Genomic DNA, 20660 nt, shown 5'->3' with positions numbered 1-20660 from the left:
GAACGAGATGACACACAATGAGGACATTGTCTGACATGAATTTCAATCAACATTTAAAGATAAAAATCATGGTCCAGAGGTTAATGCACCAAACAGACTTGGTTCATTCTGCATCGTAACAAAAACGTGTTTGTAGTTTCCTGCCCGCTCATGATCACAGACTGTGACAGACCATCACCGGCACCTCGGGCTGACAGTGGAAGCCACTGATCCAAGTCACAGAGGTTAAGGTTAAAGAAAGCATGAAAGTGAAATTATAATTTCTCCTGGCCATTGATTTCCCATCCTCCGGCGGGGCTTTAAGCAGCAGACATCACCAAACAGCGGTGAATTATTGACAGCTTCTAAGAATTGTGTATTGAACAGTTGAGCTGCTGGAGCACAGGGCGTCTGTGATGCTCTGGCTGCTCTCCAATGCCGTGCTGTCCAGACCTACAGCCAATATAAACACTGTTTATCTCCTGAGTTAACAATTAACCAGCAATAGCAACTGGTTTCTTAAATGAAAAATGTCTAATCTCTCTTCTCTTCTGAGCATTCTTCAAATTAAACCATCAATTCTTGGTCTTTTCCGTCTAGCGAGCTATTAGGTTTTAGTTTGTTCCCAAGAAAATCAGCTTGCAGAGACTTGGAACCTATTGCAGCGAGATAATCCATCACAGTTAACATCCTGTCTGGTTTATTGTTGACTAAATGACTTTATAATTACATGGTAGTTCGGTGTGGACTCTTCACATCATTCTGGGCTGCCTCCTTTTAGATGATTAATCAGATGGTTGTCACAGAAATATTAAATATTTGATATCTTCTTTTTTGTAACTGTGGCTGTTACTCATTAAGGATAATGACATATCTCTGACAATATTCTCAAATATGCCTTGGTCTTTAATGAGCTCCAGGTTTGAGAAGACACTTCCAAGCACTAGATTAAAGTTGGAGCATTTAGAGTATTTTAAACAAGACAGTTCTGAGACTTTTCTACCTTCTCAGGTGCAAGATCAAAATTTGTACTGATTAAACGCGTTGTTCATCAGTCAAGCTGTGATGAAGAAAACGGGTCTAATTTTTGGTTCTTTCAGTTAAGCTTAACGTTTGGTATTTTAAATGCATTGCACGCACATTTAATTTGAATAGAATATCTCACTGTAATCTTCCTCCGATGTCCCCTATGGGACACATCTTCAGATCGTTCTATTCCACTCAAAACAAAAGTTTTTTTTTTTAAATGTACATTTCCTTACAAAAGAAGTCTGAGCTGCTGATTGACTCTTAAATTCAGGCCGTTTGTTTCAGACGACATTAACCAACATTTAAAATTAGTTGATGCTTTAAGAAGAGATTATTTCCTTTGACTTTCACGGCCCAAGAAGAAAACAGGTAAAAGATGCTATGTTTTTCTTGAACCCGTCAAAACGTAGGGATATGCAAGTCTGCACCGCTATTGGAGCGTTTAATCAGGTCAGGGTCGTCAGTCCTCGCTGTCCTGCTGCCTCTAAAGCATCACTTCTCAAATGCACGTTAAGTGAAATGCATTCTGCAGCTCTCTGAAATGCAATGAGCCACATCCAGAGCCATAATACCAATAAGCCTAGTGGATAATCTCATGACTGACTCAGATTAAGTCATGCACGGCTCCCTGAAAGCCTGGCTAGCTGCATTCAGGCTGCAAAGGGGGAAGGAGGAGGACGTGGAGGTTGATACAGAGAGGTGGGTTTGTCAGAAGACTGCGAAGCCAATTCGAGTGTCCTTGTTTGGTCCGGCTGACGGCGACATCACGTACTGCCGCCCCGGCCAAGAGCTCAAAGGTGATGTTGAGTCAGTGGTTAATGTTTGACTACATGCAGCGATCCCACGCCCTGCTTCACCTCCACTTCACCATCTGTCTGTCTGGATAATTGAGCGGCACATTATGTGCAGTCACCGCGCCGTGTTGTCCTGCAGGGGCCAAAGGTTCCACTGCAATGTTTGGTGGACAAGGAAACTCTCTACGTTCACTCACTTAGATGGAGCAACAATGTGCAGAAAATGACGTTTTTACTGGATTTACAGAAGTAAAGAAACACATTTATGTGATTCCTCAGGTGTGATGACAATTTGTCAGCTCCACTGGATCCTGATGTCTTTGCGCGATTGAACACGACAGGTTGTTGTTTTACAAGTGAAGATTTACAATTTGAATTCATCTTAACTTTAGTTGTTTTGTCCACCATTTCTGTCACGTATAATAGTTTTCCTTTCCGAGCTGAACCTGTCTGTGAACTCTAAAACTGCACGAGTCTCAATAATTACAGCAGCTGAACAAACGCTTCCTCAACAGTGGAGAGTGATAAAACACTGTTGAAGGCCTCTAGAAAACCTGTGTCGGTGTCGGCCAATATTGAATATTTAAGGCTTTCCATCTTTATGCAGCCAAAATCTATTTTAAAACTTACAGTACATGTTGCACCAATGCTGCTTTTCTTTAAAATGAAACCAAAGACCTTTTGAAAGCAGTCAAGTGTTTGCTTAATCACCTTCAGCTGCTTCTGTATGAAATGGAGCTGCACAAACAATTAGAGTTGTCCTTCATTATCCTCCTGTCTGTTCACTCATCAAAAGATTAAGCTGCTATTAAAGCACTGGCTCAGCTGAAACGACTATCACAGATAAACAGGAAGTGAGTGTCCACTGCATCTTTTGTGTACAAGTACACGCAGTATGTAACGTCTGAGCTCACCTGCAGCACAGAGTGTCCCAGTGGACTGTTTTCCAGCAGCTCTGCCTCGTAGTGGCTCCTCTCGAACTTGGGAGCGTTATCGTTCTGGTCGGTGACCGTGACCCGCAGAAGAGCGGTGCTCGCCCTCGCCGGCTTCCCGCCATCCACCACCCGGATGGTCAGGTCATACGAGTCTTTCTTCTCGCGGTCCAGGTTGCCCATGACCACCAGCTGCGGCAGCTTCTCATCCGTATCCACCGCGACCTGCAGGGTGAACAGCTGGTCGGCGTCCGGTCCGGTGCTCAGTGAATACTCAGCCACGGCGTTTGTGCCGGAGTCTCTGTCATTGGCCATGGGGATGGAGAAGAGGGCGCCTATGGGTGTGTTCTCAGGGATGGAGAGCGTGAGGATGGGCGAGGAAAACTGCGGCGTGTTGTCGTTGATGTCCAGCACTTCAATGCGGCCTTCGATCAGCCGCGGCCCCGAGCCGATGCCCTTCACCATGTCGGTGATCGAGACCTCGAACTCCAGGAAGCATTTGTCACCCTCAAACAGGTTGCGGCAGTCTCTCAGCATCTCGCGATCGATGGGGACCTCGGTGGTGTAGATGTCGCCGGTCTTGCTGTCCACTCGCAGGTACGGTGAGCCCACCTCCAGCTTGTAGAGGTGACCGGTGTCGGGGAGGCCCTGGTCCGCTGCCAGGCTTCCAATCAGCGTGTTGGGCGGCTGCTCCTCAGGAACCCGATATAGGATGTCGGTGGGTGCGGCGTTGCAGGACACCAGCAGGAAGACTGCCAGGAAGAAGGCAACGTCCCACCTCAGCGCCGTCATGTCTCTGCCCAACAGCACCACTCTGAAAGAGACAGAAAAACAAAATCAGCAAAACTGCAGTCACTCACCCTCTATGAGTCGCCCCGACAGCACCAACACACAGAAATGATCCACAGGCTCGCTCCTCTCTCAATTTATATCTCAGCCGTTCAGGACTAGATTGTCGTATTTGTCTCCTTGGGCCACTAAACGTGTCCCGCTTATTTATTTATTTGAGAGCTGAGGGTGACAAGGTTTCGGGCCTGGACTCGCCGCCGTCTGTAGTGTACAGAGAGCAGCCGAGCAGCTCAGACTGATGACTTCCTTCTGCTGCCGGTCGGCCGCTGCGACAGGAAGACAAACTGAGCGCCGCTGCAGGCGACTCGCAACCAAAAGTACTGAGACGCAGCCAGAAGGAACGGGACGGCTGCATGTGTCAGCAACACAGGCTTCACACTTTCTAAGATCTTTTTATGCTGATTAGAAAGGAAAATACTTTAAGTTGTGTGGAGGCCGACACTCCGAGGAGCATACATCCGCTCATTTACAGTATGATGGATGATAAATGAAACGCATCCAGTCCAGTGCAGTCAAATATGTTTATATGACATCTGAACATGGGAGAAAATCGACCCCTGAGCACAGAAAGCTATGAGTGCGTCTCACCGTACAGGAGGACTTCAAGACTCACAACAGTACTACAGTGGTTGTCATGTTTTTTCAGCTATTTGTATTTTCATAATACAAATGTCATTTTACGTCTTGTTTTTCGGTCATAATGTGTCTCTTTTTGTCATCTATTTACCATCACTGGTGTCTCCTTTTTCCTATTTAGACGTTTTAAATGTCCTTATGGTTGTATGTCTTGTGTCTTTATGACAATTTTGCTCACCAAGGCTCCAGCCCAGAGAAACACTCAGAAACAACCAATGAATTCTGCAGATCACTGTGTCAATAACAGAGTTTTATTTTGAAAATCTCCACCTGTTACCTGCACAAGACAGTTTGTCTGATCATAAATGTTGTATAAAGAGCAGAGATCACCTGTTGTAAAGTCTCAGATACAGTCTTGACATTCGGCCTGCCGCTGTCTTCCTGTCGGCGTCTCCTCTTTTAAGGTGGCGACAGAAGGGGAATTAACTACTTCCTGTTATATTTCTCTCCTGACAGCTGCCCCTGGCCATGTCCTGCACCATCACTGCACTAAAAATCTAGTGAAAAGATTGTGATTATGTCTCCAAATGAAACCCGGGCTTTTATTTAACTTTACTGGAAAATAAACCCTGCAGAAAGGGACATTTACATGCATCTGTCTGTGTGTGCAGACACACGTGTGGTAAAAAAAGCGACTCTCTAAAGAGTCTTCTTGGCCTTTCAGTGTGTATTTTAAGTAGCAATTGGATCTGTACTCGGTGCCCAGGGCGCAGCAGTCACGTGGTGTCAGCAGGGGCCCCGACAGTAAATCACGAGTCATCGTGTTTTAAAAGAAAAGAACATTAGTATATTACCCGTTTGCGTAAACCGGATTCAGGACATAAAATGCCATAACCATATTTATTACTGTACGACGTCATCGATTCAGATTACAAGTGTAATCTGTTGATGTTTTAGGACTTTTCAAGGTCTAACAGACTTTACTTGATCAGAAATGACCAGCGAAGGCTTTTATTGTGTCAGCATCACGTTTACCCTATAAAAAGCTGCTTTATGCATTGAAGTAGGACTTGGTGTAAATTTCTCACACACTCCCTGCAGAACACCAGTTATTCTGTCAAACTGAATCAACGTTTTACCCACACACACACACCTTTTCCACCTGACGCTCATAGAGCCACATGCTCTTAAACATAAACTCTTTCCTCTTCGTCGTCTCCTTCTCTTCTCTCTCTCGCTCTCTCTCTTGGCAGTAATTCATCTTAGACACACACTCTGTGTTTTGTGCTGTAGGAGTTTCTCAGCTCTGGGTCGCCAAGGTTAATCTGAAGCACTTTTTTTCCTCATTGCGTCCTTGATTTGGTGAAGAACACACACACATACACACACACACACACACACACACACACGCGCACACACATGCGCACCATGGACCAGCATATTGAGCAGGAAGCAGGATGTCTCGATGCTCTCCTCCTCCTCCTCCTCCTCCTCCGACACTGATGCACACTGATGGTGTGTTCTGCTGAACGCTGTGTGTGTGTGTGTGTGTGTGTGTGTGTGTGTGTGTGTGTGTGTGTGTGTGTGTGTGTGTGTGTGTGTGTGTGTGTAGGAGTAAATGCTTGTATTTCTAGGTCTGTTAGGTCTATAACAGGATGGGAAGGAGTAGTTACATGAAATGAATGAACAACATAACATTGCTTTAACACTGATTGACCTTTTACACGTCCGTCTGTACACAGCGTGTTACACGTGATTTTCAGGCTACAAATCTTTTATTGTTTCCTCCATAGCAAATGAAACCAAGCTGCTCAGATGTTAAACTGCACGCAAGCAGATCGTTTTGCAACTGTCTATTTACCGATGCTGTTCATGTCCGCGTTCGTTCGTGTGCAACGTCTCATTTAAATACATCAATGGACAAATCGATGAGATTTTGTAATCAGCGCTGCTTGATTAGCATGGGAGCACTGTGATTTTAAGGAATAAATTGAACTTTGACCCGTGAAAAATCTTTTCCCTCGAACAAACCAAAATCTGAAGGTGCATTTATTGAACGCTGCCTACTCAGAGGATTTATGCTTGTAGAGGTGGTCTTACTCGAATCTGACGCTCCTGACGCGTCAGCACATACTTCACTCCGGAAATCGTTGTTAGACAAACATTGAACATTTATTTATTGTACTTGCTTCTCAACTTAGCCAACGACAGATCAATCAGAACTCACAGGACTCGGTAAGAAACCGTGTGCCTCTACAGCTACACGAACCCTTTTCTTCTACCTTGTTGTGGTCCACACCTTTCTTGCTCTAGTTACTGTGTCAGGTCTACACCCTTCAGTAGCTGAGCTAAAAACTGCATCTCTCCTTAACAAACCCTTAGCATTGCATTGTTTCCTTGACCACTGGTCAAGGAACTTAAAGGTAAACTACAAGGGCAGCCATCAAAGGCAAACTATCAAAGCCATATGATGTCACAAAGATATCATCAGTACATAGACACATCACAAACACACATTAAATATAACAAGTAACTAAACTAACCCTTGGTTGGCTCATACAATGCTAATTGTATGTTTCCGGTTCCTACTGGTCAGCAGTGAATTTCCATATTCACAAAGCTCCATAAAGTGATGATTCTCCAAGTTTGGTGAGGAGAACGTGAGAATAGGTGCCAATTCAATTTCTTTTAAAAAAACGATCCAGTCTTTTCGTCTTTCAGTCGGTGTAATGTTGTAATGTTCATCACAAGTTTGAAAAGTCAAAAACATTCAAAAAGAGAAGGAGCATTAAATGTGTGGTTGTTGTCCAGCTGCTCATCTGAGGTGTCGGCTGCTCTGCTCCCTGCTGTGACACACAAACACCTAATTACCTGTGACTGTCAATGAGTGTGAAGTGTGTGTGTTTGCAAGTGTGAATGTGCACGTGAATACCTCTGAGTGTGTTCAAGCACGGGCGCTACAGTCTGTGTGCCTTTTCTCACATTCTTCTCCAGAGTTGCCAAACATGGCCGACCTCTGACCTCCGACCCTGCAGCGTTTCACACGTCGCCGTGGAAACGGAGCAGAAACAATGCCATTTGCTGGCTGACGTCCAGTCTGCTAATGTAACCCCCAACCCAGCAGCCTGTCTGCATAAAACTCGAACCAACCAATGCAAATACAAACACACACGTTCTATAAGAATCAACGACATGTCTATAATAAGGTTTTAGCCGCTTGTGATCGTCACTGCACACCATCCATCTTGTGCTGATGCAAATTTTGCATGTCACGGTTGGTTTATAACACACCATGATGTAATTGTAATCTGATCTCTGTGTGTGGAAATCCATAAAAAGGAATAATTGCTGACATTTTAAGCCCAAGTTGTCTATGATTCCTCGCTGTCTGCACGCTGATGCCTGTAAACCCTCAGTAAAAGTGATGTTTGATTGATTTTCCAGGTTAATGTTTACGTTCGCCTGGTTGTGAACGGCCAGAAATACACAATAGTTATATGACAACTGGCTTCCCTGCTCTGTCCAGAAAGCAAGAGTCTGTGTAACAGTGAGCTCATGTTTTGCCAGCAGGTGAATATAAAACAGGAAACACAGCACATGAGGAAATAAAATGGCCTTTTTTGAAGGATGTTGTTGTCGCGCAGGATGACGCAACATGAAAATCAAAATGTGTGCAGTGAAATACTGAACAGCTCTGGAGTCAAGATACTTGAAACCTGGATTCCAAGGTTGTTCTTTGTCCTTTAAAGCTGCTAAACTCATTTCTCTCAGTTTGACACTCATATATTCTTCATGATGCTCACACTGAGTGAATTATTCAAACTTCATGGTTTTTGTACCATCAAATTTGAGTTTTTCTAGATGTCCTTCACATCATTTTGACATGTTGCTTCAAGTTTGCTGTGTCTGGAAACTGAGAATAGAATTCAGAGTAAAAGTCACGGGACTTTAAGCAAAGTTTGGATGCGCAGCTTGAAGGTGTGCATCTGTAATGACGGATACAATAAAGCAGATTTAGCAGTTTGTTATAAAAATTAGGATTTCATCATAACCCGTAATAGCTTTGTGACTTGTGTCATAATAAACAAAGCTTTTTATTGTTTGAAATGTCGTTCATTTGCTCATATTCAGTCCCTCGGCAGTTAATTAAAATAAAAAGCAGCACACTGGTGTCAGCAAACAGAGTCAAACAGGTAAATGTTTCGACAATAATCCATTAATGTGTTTTTCTGTTTTTCACATTTGAGGTTTTCAAGTGTTAAATGTTCCCTAAATGCAAAATTTGTTAAAATAAAATAGAGTTGAAATCTGCTTTCATAAACTAATAAACTTGCAGTACTAGAGCATTTTGGACACTTTAAGTTTAAAGATGCGCGAGTTCAGCACTAATGAGGGTTCACAGCTAATCTGGTTAAAAATCTAATGTCACTCTTCTACAGAAATCCATTTAAAGCTCCTGCATAAGGTTTGTGCAAATGTAAAATGTAAAACTTGCACAACCACACATGGTGTGGATCTTTAATGTAAAGGCCATTATAAGAGAGCAACTCCTGGGTCATGAGAATTCAATGATCTTAAAGAAAGAAAAAAATCTCAGGGTCAAATGTTCGAGAGAAAAAACAAAGAACCGAAGTGAAGCAAATTCCTGTTTGTTCATCTGTGTGAGTTCACATGTCAACATGTTTGTTCACTTGTAGAAGTGTGTGTGTGCGTTGTCTCCTCTGGGACGATCCCGGCTGAGCCATAGTTAGTGCAGCTCGTCCTTTTTCCCACAGTCCAAAACTTTCTCACCAACTAGCCACTGTGTGTGTGTGTGTGTGTGTGTGTGTGTGTGAGACATTACAAGGAGCTTTTAAGGACAGTAACATTTCCATGTGTGAGGAACCAGGCAGTATGTGTTTGTTTGACTGACTCATGCTCAGAACGGACGAGGGAGGCAGACTCACAATAGAAGACATGGAGACAGAGCGAGACAGGGTGTGTCCACACAACAGCCCTGAGCTCAATGGCCCCGTTACCACCCGCTGTGTTTTCACTATTGATATTCAGAGTGTGTCTCCATGTTAATGTCCCACCTGCATCACAAAACTTAACTGCTATACATCACATCACATTAGGCCGACGAGCTGATGCAGATCCACTACATTAAACCCACTGTGCTCCATGTTTTAGTACTGGGCTGCCTGTTTGCTTGTCTGTCAATCCAAACCCAAAGTAGAATGACTTTATTGTCCAATTAAGACTAAAATGTCCCATTTGGCACCAGAATCAAAGTATTGACTGGCACATTGTTTCAGGTGTAAAATGAACATTAACAGCTGTTAAAACAATCCATCATTTTTTAAAAGACTGGAATCTTTTACCAGTAAATGCCACATCCCTGACACAACGTAGCAACATCTGTCAACACATTGGAGCCTGCGCTCATTGACAGACTGAGCAAGAACTAAGAGACTGATCGGGATCAATGAAGCTGATACTGATGGATGAAAATACACTTTACTCTCTAAAGTCAACGAAGCAGCTCGAGCGCTGCAACATGTGACGTCAAATAGCAAAGGGCTACATCACTTATGACCGTGTTTAGACACCAAACAGCCAGATTAAAAAAAAAAACACTGTCCTTGATTATTGCAGGTAATAAAATAGTAGACAAATCAGCACAACTCACAATATTGATGCACGTATCCTGCTAATCTTCATACAGCACACGAGACTATTCATTTGCAAGACTTCTAATAATGATCCAAAAACGGGCATTTTAAGAGAGTGACTGTTTAGTGTGAACACTAACATGATGAAGCCCTGTTTGATACATTTTTCTGGTACATTTAACATCAAGATGCTGAACTCTATTACACAACACTTCACTGGTGAACTGCACAAATATCTTCTAATAAATAAACCTGACTACTGACCTTTGGATTGTTCTACTGGGCAAGCAGGACTTAAAATATTGCCGAACATGAGCTGTTGATCTTCTCACTGCTCCTTGTTGAACCGTGCATCTGTAGCGTTGACCTCATGCTGAACGAGTGGGCGTAACTAAAATGGTGAACCAGTAATGTCAGGCGTTTTGTCAACAATGCTGCGTCTCTGCTCGTCCTATCAAATCAAACTGCCCCTATCTGCAACACAAGCCGCCCACTGGTTATTCTACATGCTCCACCCCTGCACACATTCCCAGAGGCACACTTTTCTTGGCTGGTTTTCCTGCTTTACAGCTCAGTGCATTTATGATTAAAAGTTATGATTAAAAATGAATATGTGCACAGAGTCCTCTTGATAATGTTTTGGAAGCATAGTTCCTGGCTTCAATCAGACAATTGCCAATTTTATAACAATGTTGACATGTGCATGTTTGTGTCCACGCGGGAAGCAAGAAATGTGCTGCAGAAGTTGCAGTGTTTAATTTAAAAGCACATCCAAGATGGCCGACAAGTCATGAGGGGCTCTGCAGAGCTGTTGGTGCTAAATGCACATTTCTACAATATCAGCAAAAGTGCGTAAAGAAGAAAGACTATAGATTCTCTTTGCACCCGCTGTGAAATTCCTGGACAATGACCTGGGGACATCCGTCCAACTGAAGCAGACACTTGCATGTTCACATTCAACACCTCCAGGTGACGTCTAGATAAGTTAAAGTGCAGGTCTGAAAACAACTTTAAAACCATTTCTTCTATTTTTTGGACTACATTTAAACTGGAAATATACTTTTGCAGCTGATAAAATGTCAATTTCAGTCTAGACCAGCGCATTGGAGCTTCCATCAATAGACCTGACCTCGCCCCATACAGTTGGTACTTTTACATCACTAAGGCCACCGATTCTTTGATTAGCTGTTCCGCTCGCTGCCGAGAGGTCGGAAAAAGAAACAGAGCACAAGTTTAAAAATGTAAGGTATTGAAGAACACTGGGTAAACTCGGATAATAAATATCAGTATTTAGAACTTTCAAACTCGTCCAGCTCCATTGAAAAGTCTTGCTTTTCATTCTGATTTATTTTAAAATTACTGCATATTTCTAATGAATCCACAAAGCAAATCAAGGCATCTGTGTTTTATAAAAAGGTTGAATTATTATTTTCAATTGCAGTAATGTGTCCTCTAATTACACTGGGACATTATCAGACCAATTATGATCCATTAAAACTGTGAAATCTGGCAACACAAACCCACGGTGGCCAGTTTCCAAACTGGAAACCAGTTCTGAAAGTTTCGGTCCGGTCTCATAGGTGTGTGTTTTTTTACATTAACCTGAATGTCCAGTACTACACGTTCACACATACCTGAATCAAATATCACACACACACACACAGGAGCCAAATCAAAAGACACTTTGATGTTTTCAGATCTCAGAAGGGCAAGATGTGAGCTCTCTCTGGACATTCCAGTGTGTGTGTGTGTGTACGTGTGTGTACGTGTGTGTGTGTGTGTGTGGTCCCCCCCGTCCTGCAGCACAAAGTAGATTATTCTAATGACTCCATTCTCTACTATTGTTTGATCCAGATTAGTGCGCACACACATCCTCTCTATTCAGATGCAGCAGCCAACTGTTGCCAAAGCTTCTCTGCCTCCTGACACCACCTGTGTGTGTGTAGGTGTGTGTGTGTGTGTGTGTGTGTGTGTGTGTGGGTGTGTGAATTTAAGGCTGGGGAACACTTTACACATGTGGTCCAACTATTTCTGAAGGTAAAACTGTTTTCCATAAACAACATGAACGTTGTGGTGAAATACCTGCGCTAATAGAACAAGGTGAGACAAGAATATTGTACAAATTGACACAATTATCGTCTTTCTGCGAAGACAATCACGGTGTTGTTTTTCACATGAAAGGTGACAGAAGTAGATTAACTTTCCATACACCTGCCGGATGCTGTTCAAAAAGCCAACATGCAATTTCTTTGAAAGGCTGCGAACGTGCTGCTTCCGAACAACATGGGGAAAGTTTGGCCTCCGTCATTATACATAACTTGATGTGTTGTCTAATCCGAGCGTGTGGAAACTATCGCTCACTCCGTCACAGTCGTGGGTATTTATGAACGAGGCCGGGAGAAATAAAAGTGATACGCGTCTGAATGAGAGGAATCGTGCCGCCTCAACAGGCTCATGGCGGCATCCTGTCTGAGAAGTACTAAATGTAGCAATGACACATTTTGACTCGTCAACCAAGATTAGCAACGACCACCATCACATCACAACACAGCTGAAGCTTGGTTTCAAACAACGCTTCAAAATAAAACATCTGAGTTTCAGGTTCACAAAAGTGGAGAAATGAATGAAGTCTTGTAATACTAGGAGAAATGCAATTATGAGTCTCTTCCATAAAATAATTTGTAAAAGTTCTAGATATATAATCTGTTGATTAGAAGAGTAAATGAATCGAGCGGTTGAGTGTCATTGTTGGTATACAGTAGTTAAAAAGTGTAATGCTTGAGGTAAAATTTAATAATTTGGGTTTGAAACGCACCACTTTGTAGAACAAACAATAAACTGATCAATGTCGGGAAATTTAAATTTTTTTTATGTAAACACACCTGTACATCAGCACACAGGGAGCAAACATTGTGTCATAGTTTCTGGACGTGTCCACACCTTGTGTCAACAGCCTGGGTGCCACAGAGAAGGTTATCAGGTGTTCAGGTTTGACAACGACAGGAATGTGACTGCTATGTGTCACAAACACACCGAATGCCTGCAGGTACTTTGCACGACTGCGACACAGGAAACGCCACATGACTGCACGCTGACTCACTGGTTTTAATGGGTTCAGGACTGGTTTCAGGATATTTTTGTTTTCTTCCTGTTGTGCAGCATGAACGACTTGCTCAGAGGCTCTGTGGCAGGAAATTTGATGGGTTTAGGGATCAGTTGTGTGACCTTCTACTGACAGGATGTGCTGTCTAACTTCTGATGCACACACACACACACACACACACACACACACACACAGTCACACTGATCCTCTGGCAGCAGCAGGAGGGGATTATGGGAGTGGATGGCAGATGAACAGCAGGTTGGTAGGAAGTAAAGATCAAGCATCATGAGAACACAATTTTAAATCCACAACAACATATTTATTCCACATGTCAGGACAAAATGAAACCCAACCTCTGCCGTAAAGTGCAACCTGCTGCTGCATCAACTGCGATGATGCAAAACACTGTCAGACCCAAATGTGCAGGTGCGTTTCAGCGCCTGCTTTCAAATCCAAGTTCAATTTATACATTTAGGATTTGGTTCATTCAACTCGATTTCACATCACAGCTTTCACCATCTATAGCACAGAGGAGAATACTTCCACATTTCAATCGGAGTCGTCTACAGCTAAATACGGGAAACGGAAATAAAGCAAATAAACAATTTTTACTACAGATCTCAACCTTTTAAATGGTGAAGCTCAAACAGACTGAACAGCTTTTAAAATAACTTTAGCAAATGTGGTAAAAGTCTGCTTCCAGCTTCTAACCTGTAAGAATGTCCCGCTTTTTTCTCTATTTTCTATCACTGTAAACAGAAAATCCACTTTTCCAACTGCTGACAACTAATAGAAAGGAAAATTCAATCGGCAACAATTCACAGAATAAGTTACAGCCATAAAACTGGTTGAGCTCCTGATGCAACATCTACGACAAACATGCAGAGATGTGTGTTCTTTGCACGACGGCTGACATGACGCCGGGTGCTGAGCGTGCAAGCGGGCGGCGAGTTTCAAACCGTCAAACCCCTTTTAACCTCCGTTTTTTCCTGAAGGAAATCAATAAAGCAATAAAGCTTCGGCTCAGTGAAGGTGCTTTTAGGCCCGTTTGCTGCAGGAAATAGTGACACCCGTCCCTCTGTCATATTAAATATGTGTGAGCGTTTATGACGCCCTCAGGGTGATTATCATGGATTCTGGATACCCCCCCCCCCCCCCCCCCCCCCCACCACCACCACCACCACCTAATGCATTTTCAACATTTTATAGTGTTTAATCAATGCTGTCAAAATGATGACGGTGGCCTCGACATGTCTCTGTTGTCAGAGCTGATGTAGCCGCCTAAAAACACAGAAAGCATCTTGGATTAAAGACATGTAGCTCTTAGTAAAAACCTCTTTTCTAGCACCACCATCAGGGCAAAGCTTCCACTTGTACACAACAACGGAGGCGATGTGCTGCGACAGTAGCGTGGCCCGAGTTCCCCTGTGACTCCCTGCCTTATTATAGAGGAAAGGGAGTGCAGCACGTTTCCAGGCTGATATAAACCTGTGCGACACGAATCCCCAGTGTTCTCCACAGTCAGTGCCATTACACTGATGTGAGCTCTATGGGTTTTATGGGGGGAGGGAGCGAGGGGGGGGGGGGGGGGGCATATCTGACCTCTGATTCTTGGGGGGGAAAAAAACTAAACATGGAGGAAAGTTTTCTACTGAAAAATGTCAAATGGAGCCGTGGAGTAAACAGGAAGTGGAGGATGTATGGTTCAAAATTCAGGCTGTTTTCACCTCCTCAGACTCTAAGAACGATTCCAAAGAAACAACGTGAGGAGTCGCTTTGCTCTTTAATTGGCAGGGCCCAGTGTAACCAGGTTTCACCTGTCACCCGCATGCAAACCTATACATGCAGCCCGTGTCTGCTGAATGACTTAAAAACTGGAGCCACGCCTCTCTGGGAATTTCACCTTTAAAGAGGCAACAACTGAGCAGTGAAGGAATCAAACCGCTTCTGATTATTCACACGACTTTTTTAGCTCGTGTGTTGTTGCGCCAAACTTTAAAAAAAAAAAGGTGGAAAACCTGCCGTAAAACACTCTCAAATCGGAAGCGAAGGCTCTTTTTCTGCGGAGCAGGGATGTAAATGTGTGTGTGTGTGCTTCCATTTCACACACCAAACCCATTTCCACTCTCCCGGCTCCTATTTTAATGACGGGCATTAGCAGCACTGCTCGCTTAGATCTCCAATTTTTACGCAGAAATGTGCAGAACGGACTCCGGTCGACCTCCCTCCTCCTTCTCTTTTCATTTCACCCTCTTCCTCTCTGCGCTGACTAATCCTCCACCTCCCACCCCGTCACCCTCCCACAGAGCCGTGGATAACCGTGACATTTGTTGTTGTTTTATCTGGTGGATGGATGTGCCTTCAAATTAGAGGAGGCAGAGAGGAATCCCAAAGCTCGGTATCAAACCTCAGACCTCGCCTCTCGATGCCAGCAGCGCTACAAGCTCGGGTGACAGCAGGGCTCGCCATCCAAACCAACGCGGCCGCAAATCTCAGGGAGAGTATCTCCCCCTCAGCCACTTCTGCTGCAAACTAAACCTGAATATATGTTACAGCCCAGAAATCCGAGCCGAGGGGAAACCTTCAGTTTGAACGGGAACCACGATCTGAACCCCAGAGTCTTTAATGAGCTCTTCACGTGTCGGCAAAACATTCTTCTGCCAATAGCACGAGCTGAAAATGCTTAACTTGGATTCATGGCGACAAGGAACTAAACTGCATCTGTTTGTGACAAAAAACAACTCGTTCAGATGTGTGTTTATACCGTAAGCAAACAGGCAGGGCCTGCTAATCCAGCAAATACACCGACCCCGCTCGGCCGAGCTCTGCAGAAGCTCTGCTGAGGCCGAGTGCGATCCTGGTGAGATCTCAGGTTTCGGGTTGAAGACATCATATTTTCTCACTTCGCGAGAAACGATGACAGGGGAAGTGGGGAACGGGGTCAAAGGTCAAGTGCTGGAACAGAAAGGCCAGCGCCTTCCCGCAGGAGCCCAGGAGACACCACCCGAACTTCCACAGATGTTGGTGTAAAACCACCGCAGCCGCTGCGTTTACTACTACGGCCCAGTGTCTGTCGGGGGGGGAGGCAGATGCAGTTTGCATGTAGATACCCACCCCGTCCCTTCGTCTCTTTCCCTCTCTCTGTCCTGTAGAGCAGGTCGGACGCCCACCCTCTTTCTCTCTCGCTCCAGCACAGCAGAAGGAAGAAGGAGGACTTAGAAAGCCGGAGAGCGGAGAGGCCGGACGGACTGGATTCTCCGGTGGTGACACAATGCCTGCTCGCTCAGCAGTGGTGGGGAGTCTTCACCACCTGCACACCCCCCCTGCCCCCCCACTCTCGCAGCTTAAATGGAAACTCCTCCGCCTTTATTTGGATTTGAGCTCAGGTTAACAGATCACACAACAAAACAAAGGCTCACTACAGGGGGTGAGGGGTTAAACATGGAGAGGCCGTTATGCTACAGGTGCCCAGGAGGCCTCAGGTGCTGTAAGACGGTTTACAAAGAAATGATATATGTGGAGAGGGACATGCTCCCTCGCCTGTGTGACTGCTTTATGAGCAGCCTCAGATGAATGGACTGTTGTATTGTTGCTTTAAGCAGCCTCAGAGTCCCTGAAGGCACATTACCACTTATATTACAGAGGGAAGACAAAGCTCTGATTATAATGACGAGCGTTTTTTTTTTTTTTTACTACTTATTTTATATTACCCTCTAAACACTGAGAGAATCCCTGCAGAACTCTTAAAGCTTCGTTTGGAGCCATAATGAAACCCTACAATGATGATGCTCCTATAGACACTATAAGGTGCCGTGCGCACTGCACTCAGCCTACTGTACTCCCCTTCTGAAACGCATTACACAGGATAACTGTGGGGGGGTTGTATTATTCAGAGAGGTTAGGGAACCCGGAGTGACCCACGGGAAGCTGTATTTTATTACTGTCAGTCGCGGAGGCAATGTTGAGCAAGAGGGGGGATCGATACGGATCAATGCAGCTGTAGCGTAATATAGGTAAAACACACATTAGAGGAGATTAGGAGGCGAATATTCAATGGCTTTGGATGGGCTCGTTTTACCAACAAGTGTTTTTTTTTTTAAAAAAACAGCTTCGTTACAAACGCCACTGTGTCATTTCAGATCCGTCCTCCATCGAGTGCGTGCTTTATTCAATTAAGGCACAAGTGCTCATCCAGGCGAAAATGGAAAATACAGTGAATCTAGTCTCTGTTCTCTGTGCGTAAAGCGTCTCCTGCAGAGCACCGCACTGAGGGGGGATGTGGAGAATTTCACAGGACTGCAGTTGGAATAGGGATCAAAGAGTGCGGGTTTGTGCGGATTGCTTTGGTTCTGTGGTGAGAAGTTCTTACCTGGACCGGGTGAGAGCTGCGCGGCTCACCAGCTCTGAGCGTTCCAGGCCGGCTACAGGCTCGGCTCGTCCTCGGTGCCCAGACCTCCGGAAAAAACCCCGAAATGAGCAATCCACAACGTCCAGAGAAAAAGAGCTTAAAACAAATTCAACAATCCAGGCGGACAGACAGGGGTAATTATTCCTCCAATTCCTCTCCCAGTTTCTGTCCACTTTTTACTGTCGTGACCAGAGCTGCGCGTCAACCCGGCGGTCCTTCCTCTCACCGGGGCTGGAGCTGGAGCCCAGCCCTGGGAAGACCCGTCCGGACGGAGAGAGGGGGGGGGGGGGTGGGGGGGCACTCACTCACTGCTACTCCGCGACAAACGCTACTGTCTGGTGGTTTGCTCGGACGGCGGCAGCAGGATCAGTATCCTCCGCTGATGGCACGTTTGGGGAGGTAATGGGGTGGAGGTGGTGATGGTGCTGGGAGCGGACAGGAGCACTGGGACAGTGGAGGCAAAAGATTAAAAAAAAAAAATATCACCCAAGCCAGAAAAACTAGGTCCGCGAGTTGGTGCCAGCAGCAGCCGTCCGGTTAGTTTCCACCACGACGCTCAGTCACCGCTCTGCCGCTACAAACTCAGTCCGCCTCCCGGTCCAGCGCGGAGCAGGTCGGCTGCACTGTGTGATGAGAAAGTGGAGTGAATCCAAACGACTGCGCTCCAGCTTCTCTCTCTCTCTCTCTCTCTCTCTTCTCCCCCCTCCCTCCCTCCGCTACGCACGCTCTATACTCTCTGCTGGGGGGGCGGAGCGAGCATCCACCCCAACAAACTCGGTGGATTTCCCAACATTTTATGTCTTTTCGTTCCTGTATTTCTCTTTCCAGGCTCCTGTTTTCTGTAGTTTCGTCTTTTTCTCTGTGAACTGTGGCTGCAGGGTGCAGCGTGGAGCCACAGGTCCGAGCCCCCCGTCACCTGAAGCCCCCCAAACAGAGCGCAACAGTTACAATGATTAAAAAAAACGCTCTTCGTTAGGTTGTTTGTCTCAACGCTCGGCTCTCAGCCTCCATCCACACAGTAAAGACATGTCCTGATGCTCCTTTCTGTCTTTTCTGTCCCCTCTCTCTCCCTCCCTCTCCTGTGATTATAACTCATGCTCACTCTGCCTTTCTCTCTCTTTGGCTCCGTCCGGCCACTCAGAGGCTCCAAGCTGCCGTCTCCCGCGCTCTGAGCGCCACCTACAGGCGACAGTCGGCACAGAAGGGAGACAGAGCTCGAGCTCCGGCGGAGCACAGGCTTTTCCCGCCGTTCGTGGCGCACAGACGGCGGGACGGAGACAACCAAAGGGAGTTCGCATTGGAACATGGACATTATGGCTGTTACTGCAGCAGCAGAGCTACACGGTGCAGGGATGCTGTTGATCCAAAGCAGCTTATCCACACACAAACACACACACACACACACACACACACACACACATCTGGATTATGTTTTGGGTTGTGGCTGCTTCAGTTTCAGTGCATCTACTTAGGGAGTTAATTCTTTTTGAATGATGCGTTTGGATTAAGAACACATTGTTTATCTGCTTCTTCACAGTTTGCATTTATTAGGACCATCGCTGCATATTACACCATCGCTGCAAAGCATCTCAATCCTTTTAGTCCAAACAGCTTTTAATACTTTATAGGGCAAAATAAAACTGTAAGCACATTATTCTGCAGGGCACAGACACATCACAGTATAATCTCAGTTAAAGAACCCAACTAGTACTTCATGGATGCAGTAAACTGCAGCGAATTCTTTTTCCCCTCTCACTGACACCTTCAGTCACATAGTGTTGTATGCACAGAAACGTAGCACTGAAAGTTATAATACTATGAAAGTACTTTTACAATGACATAATTTTATTGAATTATAATATGGATTCATTGATACCTTAGTCGGTTGGTACCATAGTTATACGTCCCTGTGGACTTTAGTTTGCAGTAATGTTCTACAATTGTGAGGAAAGTTATAAAACAAATTTACTGAAGTTAATAGCACAATATTTGCATCTGACATCATATCATGCGCATCTGTGCTGCGCTTCTGAGTGAAAAGTAGTATTCAATAAAAATACACATTACTGCATTTAAAAACATCAGGTAAAAGTATGATGGTATTTCAGGGGTAAACGTGAAGGAAAGGCGGGAAAGTATCAGCTCAAGAATCAAAAGTAATGGAGTAAAATATAAACATACACATGTGCTGCATCTGTGTTACTGGAGCTGGAAATGGATGTAAAAAGACTTTTAAAGTGACTCGTTTTAAATGCTTCACTTTCTTGTATTTGTGCACATTTAATTGCTGCTAACATGTTTGTATAAGAAATACACAGAGTAATAGAATCCAAGTGTAATTAAGCTGGTATTTGCCACCACTGTGGGCAGCAGGCACGTTTTCAAAGACTCATGGGAAGTGTGGTCACTAGCACGTCAGTTGGTTTTAGAGCAGAAACTTGCCGGGGAGCTGGACTCCGATCAAACTAAATAGTGGACACGATGTTCGTTTCATGACTTCGTCCATTGTCAGCCTTCGATTTCCGCTCGAAAACCATCTGTTAGTCCATATGGTCGCCCCTGGGCTAAAGTTAGCCGGTGCTACGTCGGAGCTCTGCAACATCTGCGAGAGCGTTCTGGAAAAAACCCCTTGAACTAATCCAGTCCCAGACTTTAACAACAGTTTGTAAAATTCTTTTTCTCTCTGCTTCATCACCCTGATAAATAGTTACTGTAGGTTCTTCAAAGTATCTGTAAGCAGCAGTTTGCACTTTTGGTTAATTACAGAACCATTAAGATCACAGAGACACTTTGATTTTCCACTACACCCCTGATTAAACTAGTTCGTCCTTCACTGTGGCAGCTCGTGGAAGGACTCTGACAATTGTTTTGGTCTATTTGTTTCTATTTCCAGTTGTATTAGTGTCTGTTTTCAGTCATTGTAGGTCTATTCTTGGTCAGTTTGGGTTTTTTTTTTCGTTTGAGTTTTTTATTTTGACATTTTGTGTCTATATTTGGTCATTTGCACGTCTTTTTCCCATTGTCCATCGTGTCTGAATTCTCTCATTAGTGTCCTGTTTGGTCCTTGGTGCTCTGGGAAAATCATGTTCTTGTCCAGTTCTCTGCCTTTGCCTGGTGTAAATCACCTTCTGTTCTTTTCGTTTCGTATTTTATCTTTGACGTGTGACTGTTGTTTTTTTTTTTTTTTACAGTATTCAGACAAAAGGGCTGGATAAGTTTAGTGCCACCAGGATTCCACCCTGTATCTTGTACTGTTGTGTTACTAAAGGCCACAGCTGGCTTCCACTGCGTTTCAGTCCTGTGAGGTTTTGGGGTTGAGTGTGTTCGTCTCGTGAT

At 44.6% G+C, this 20660-nt stretch overlaps 1 protein-coding gene across 4 annotated transcripts in view; it reads right to left on the bottom strand.

The window, feature by feature from the left end:
* LOC137133937 (protocadherin-1-like) overlaps positions 1 to 18349 on the bottom strand; it is a 189334-nt gene extending 170985 nt beyond the window's left edge. For 2 of the 4 annotated variants that reach the window (XM_067518105.1, XM_067518104.1), the window contains exons 1-2: positions 17286 to 18348; positions 2717 to 3548 (exon numbers count right to left, since the gene is read on the bottom strand). In XM_067518105.1, coding sequence (XP_067374206.1) covers positions 2717 to 3526 — 810 coding nt within the window. In that variant the 5' untranslated portion in view covers positions 3527 to 3548; positions 17286 to 18348. Of the gene's footprint in view, positions 1 to 2716; positions 3549 to 10077; positions 10214 to 17285 lie in introns of those variants that run through there. The other 2 variants (XM_067518102.1, XM_067518103.1) reach the window with 2 other exon arrangements.
* Between the last annotated feature and the right edge of the window lie 2311 nt (positions 18350 to 20660).

The sequence above is a fragment of the Channa argus genome, chromosome 10 (genome assembly GCF_033026475.1).
Source record: "Channa argus isolate prfri chromosome 10, Channa argus male v1.0, whole genome shotgun sequence".
Classification (NCBI taxonomy): Eukaryota; Metazoa; Chordata; class Actinopteri; order Anabantiformes; family Channidae; genus Channa; species Channa argus.
This window is presented reverse-complemented; position numbering and strand designations above follow the sequence as displayed.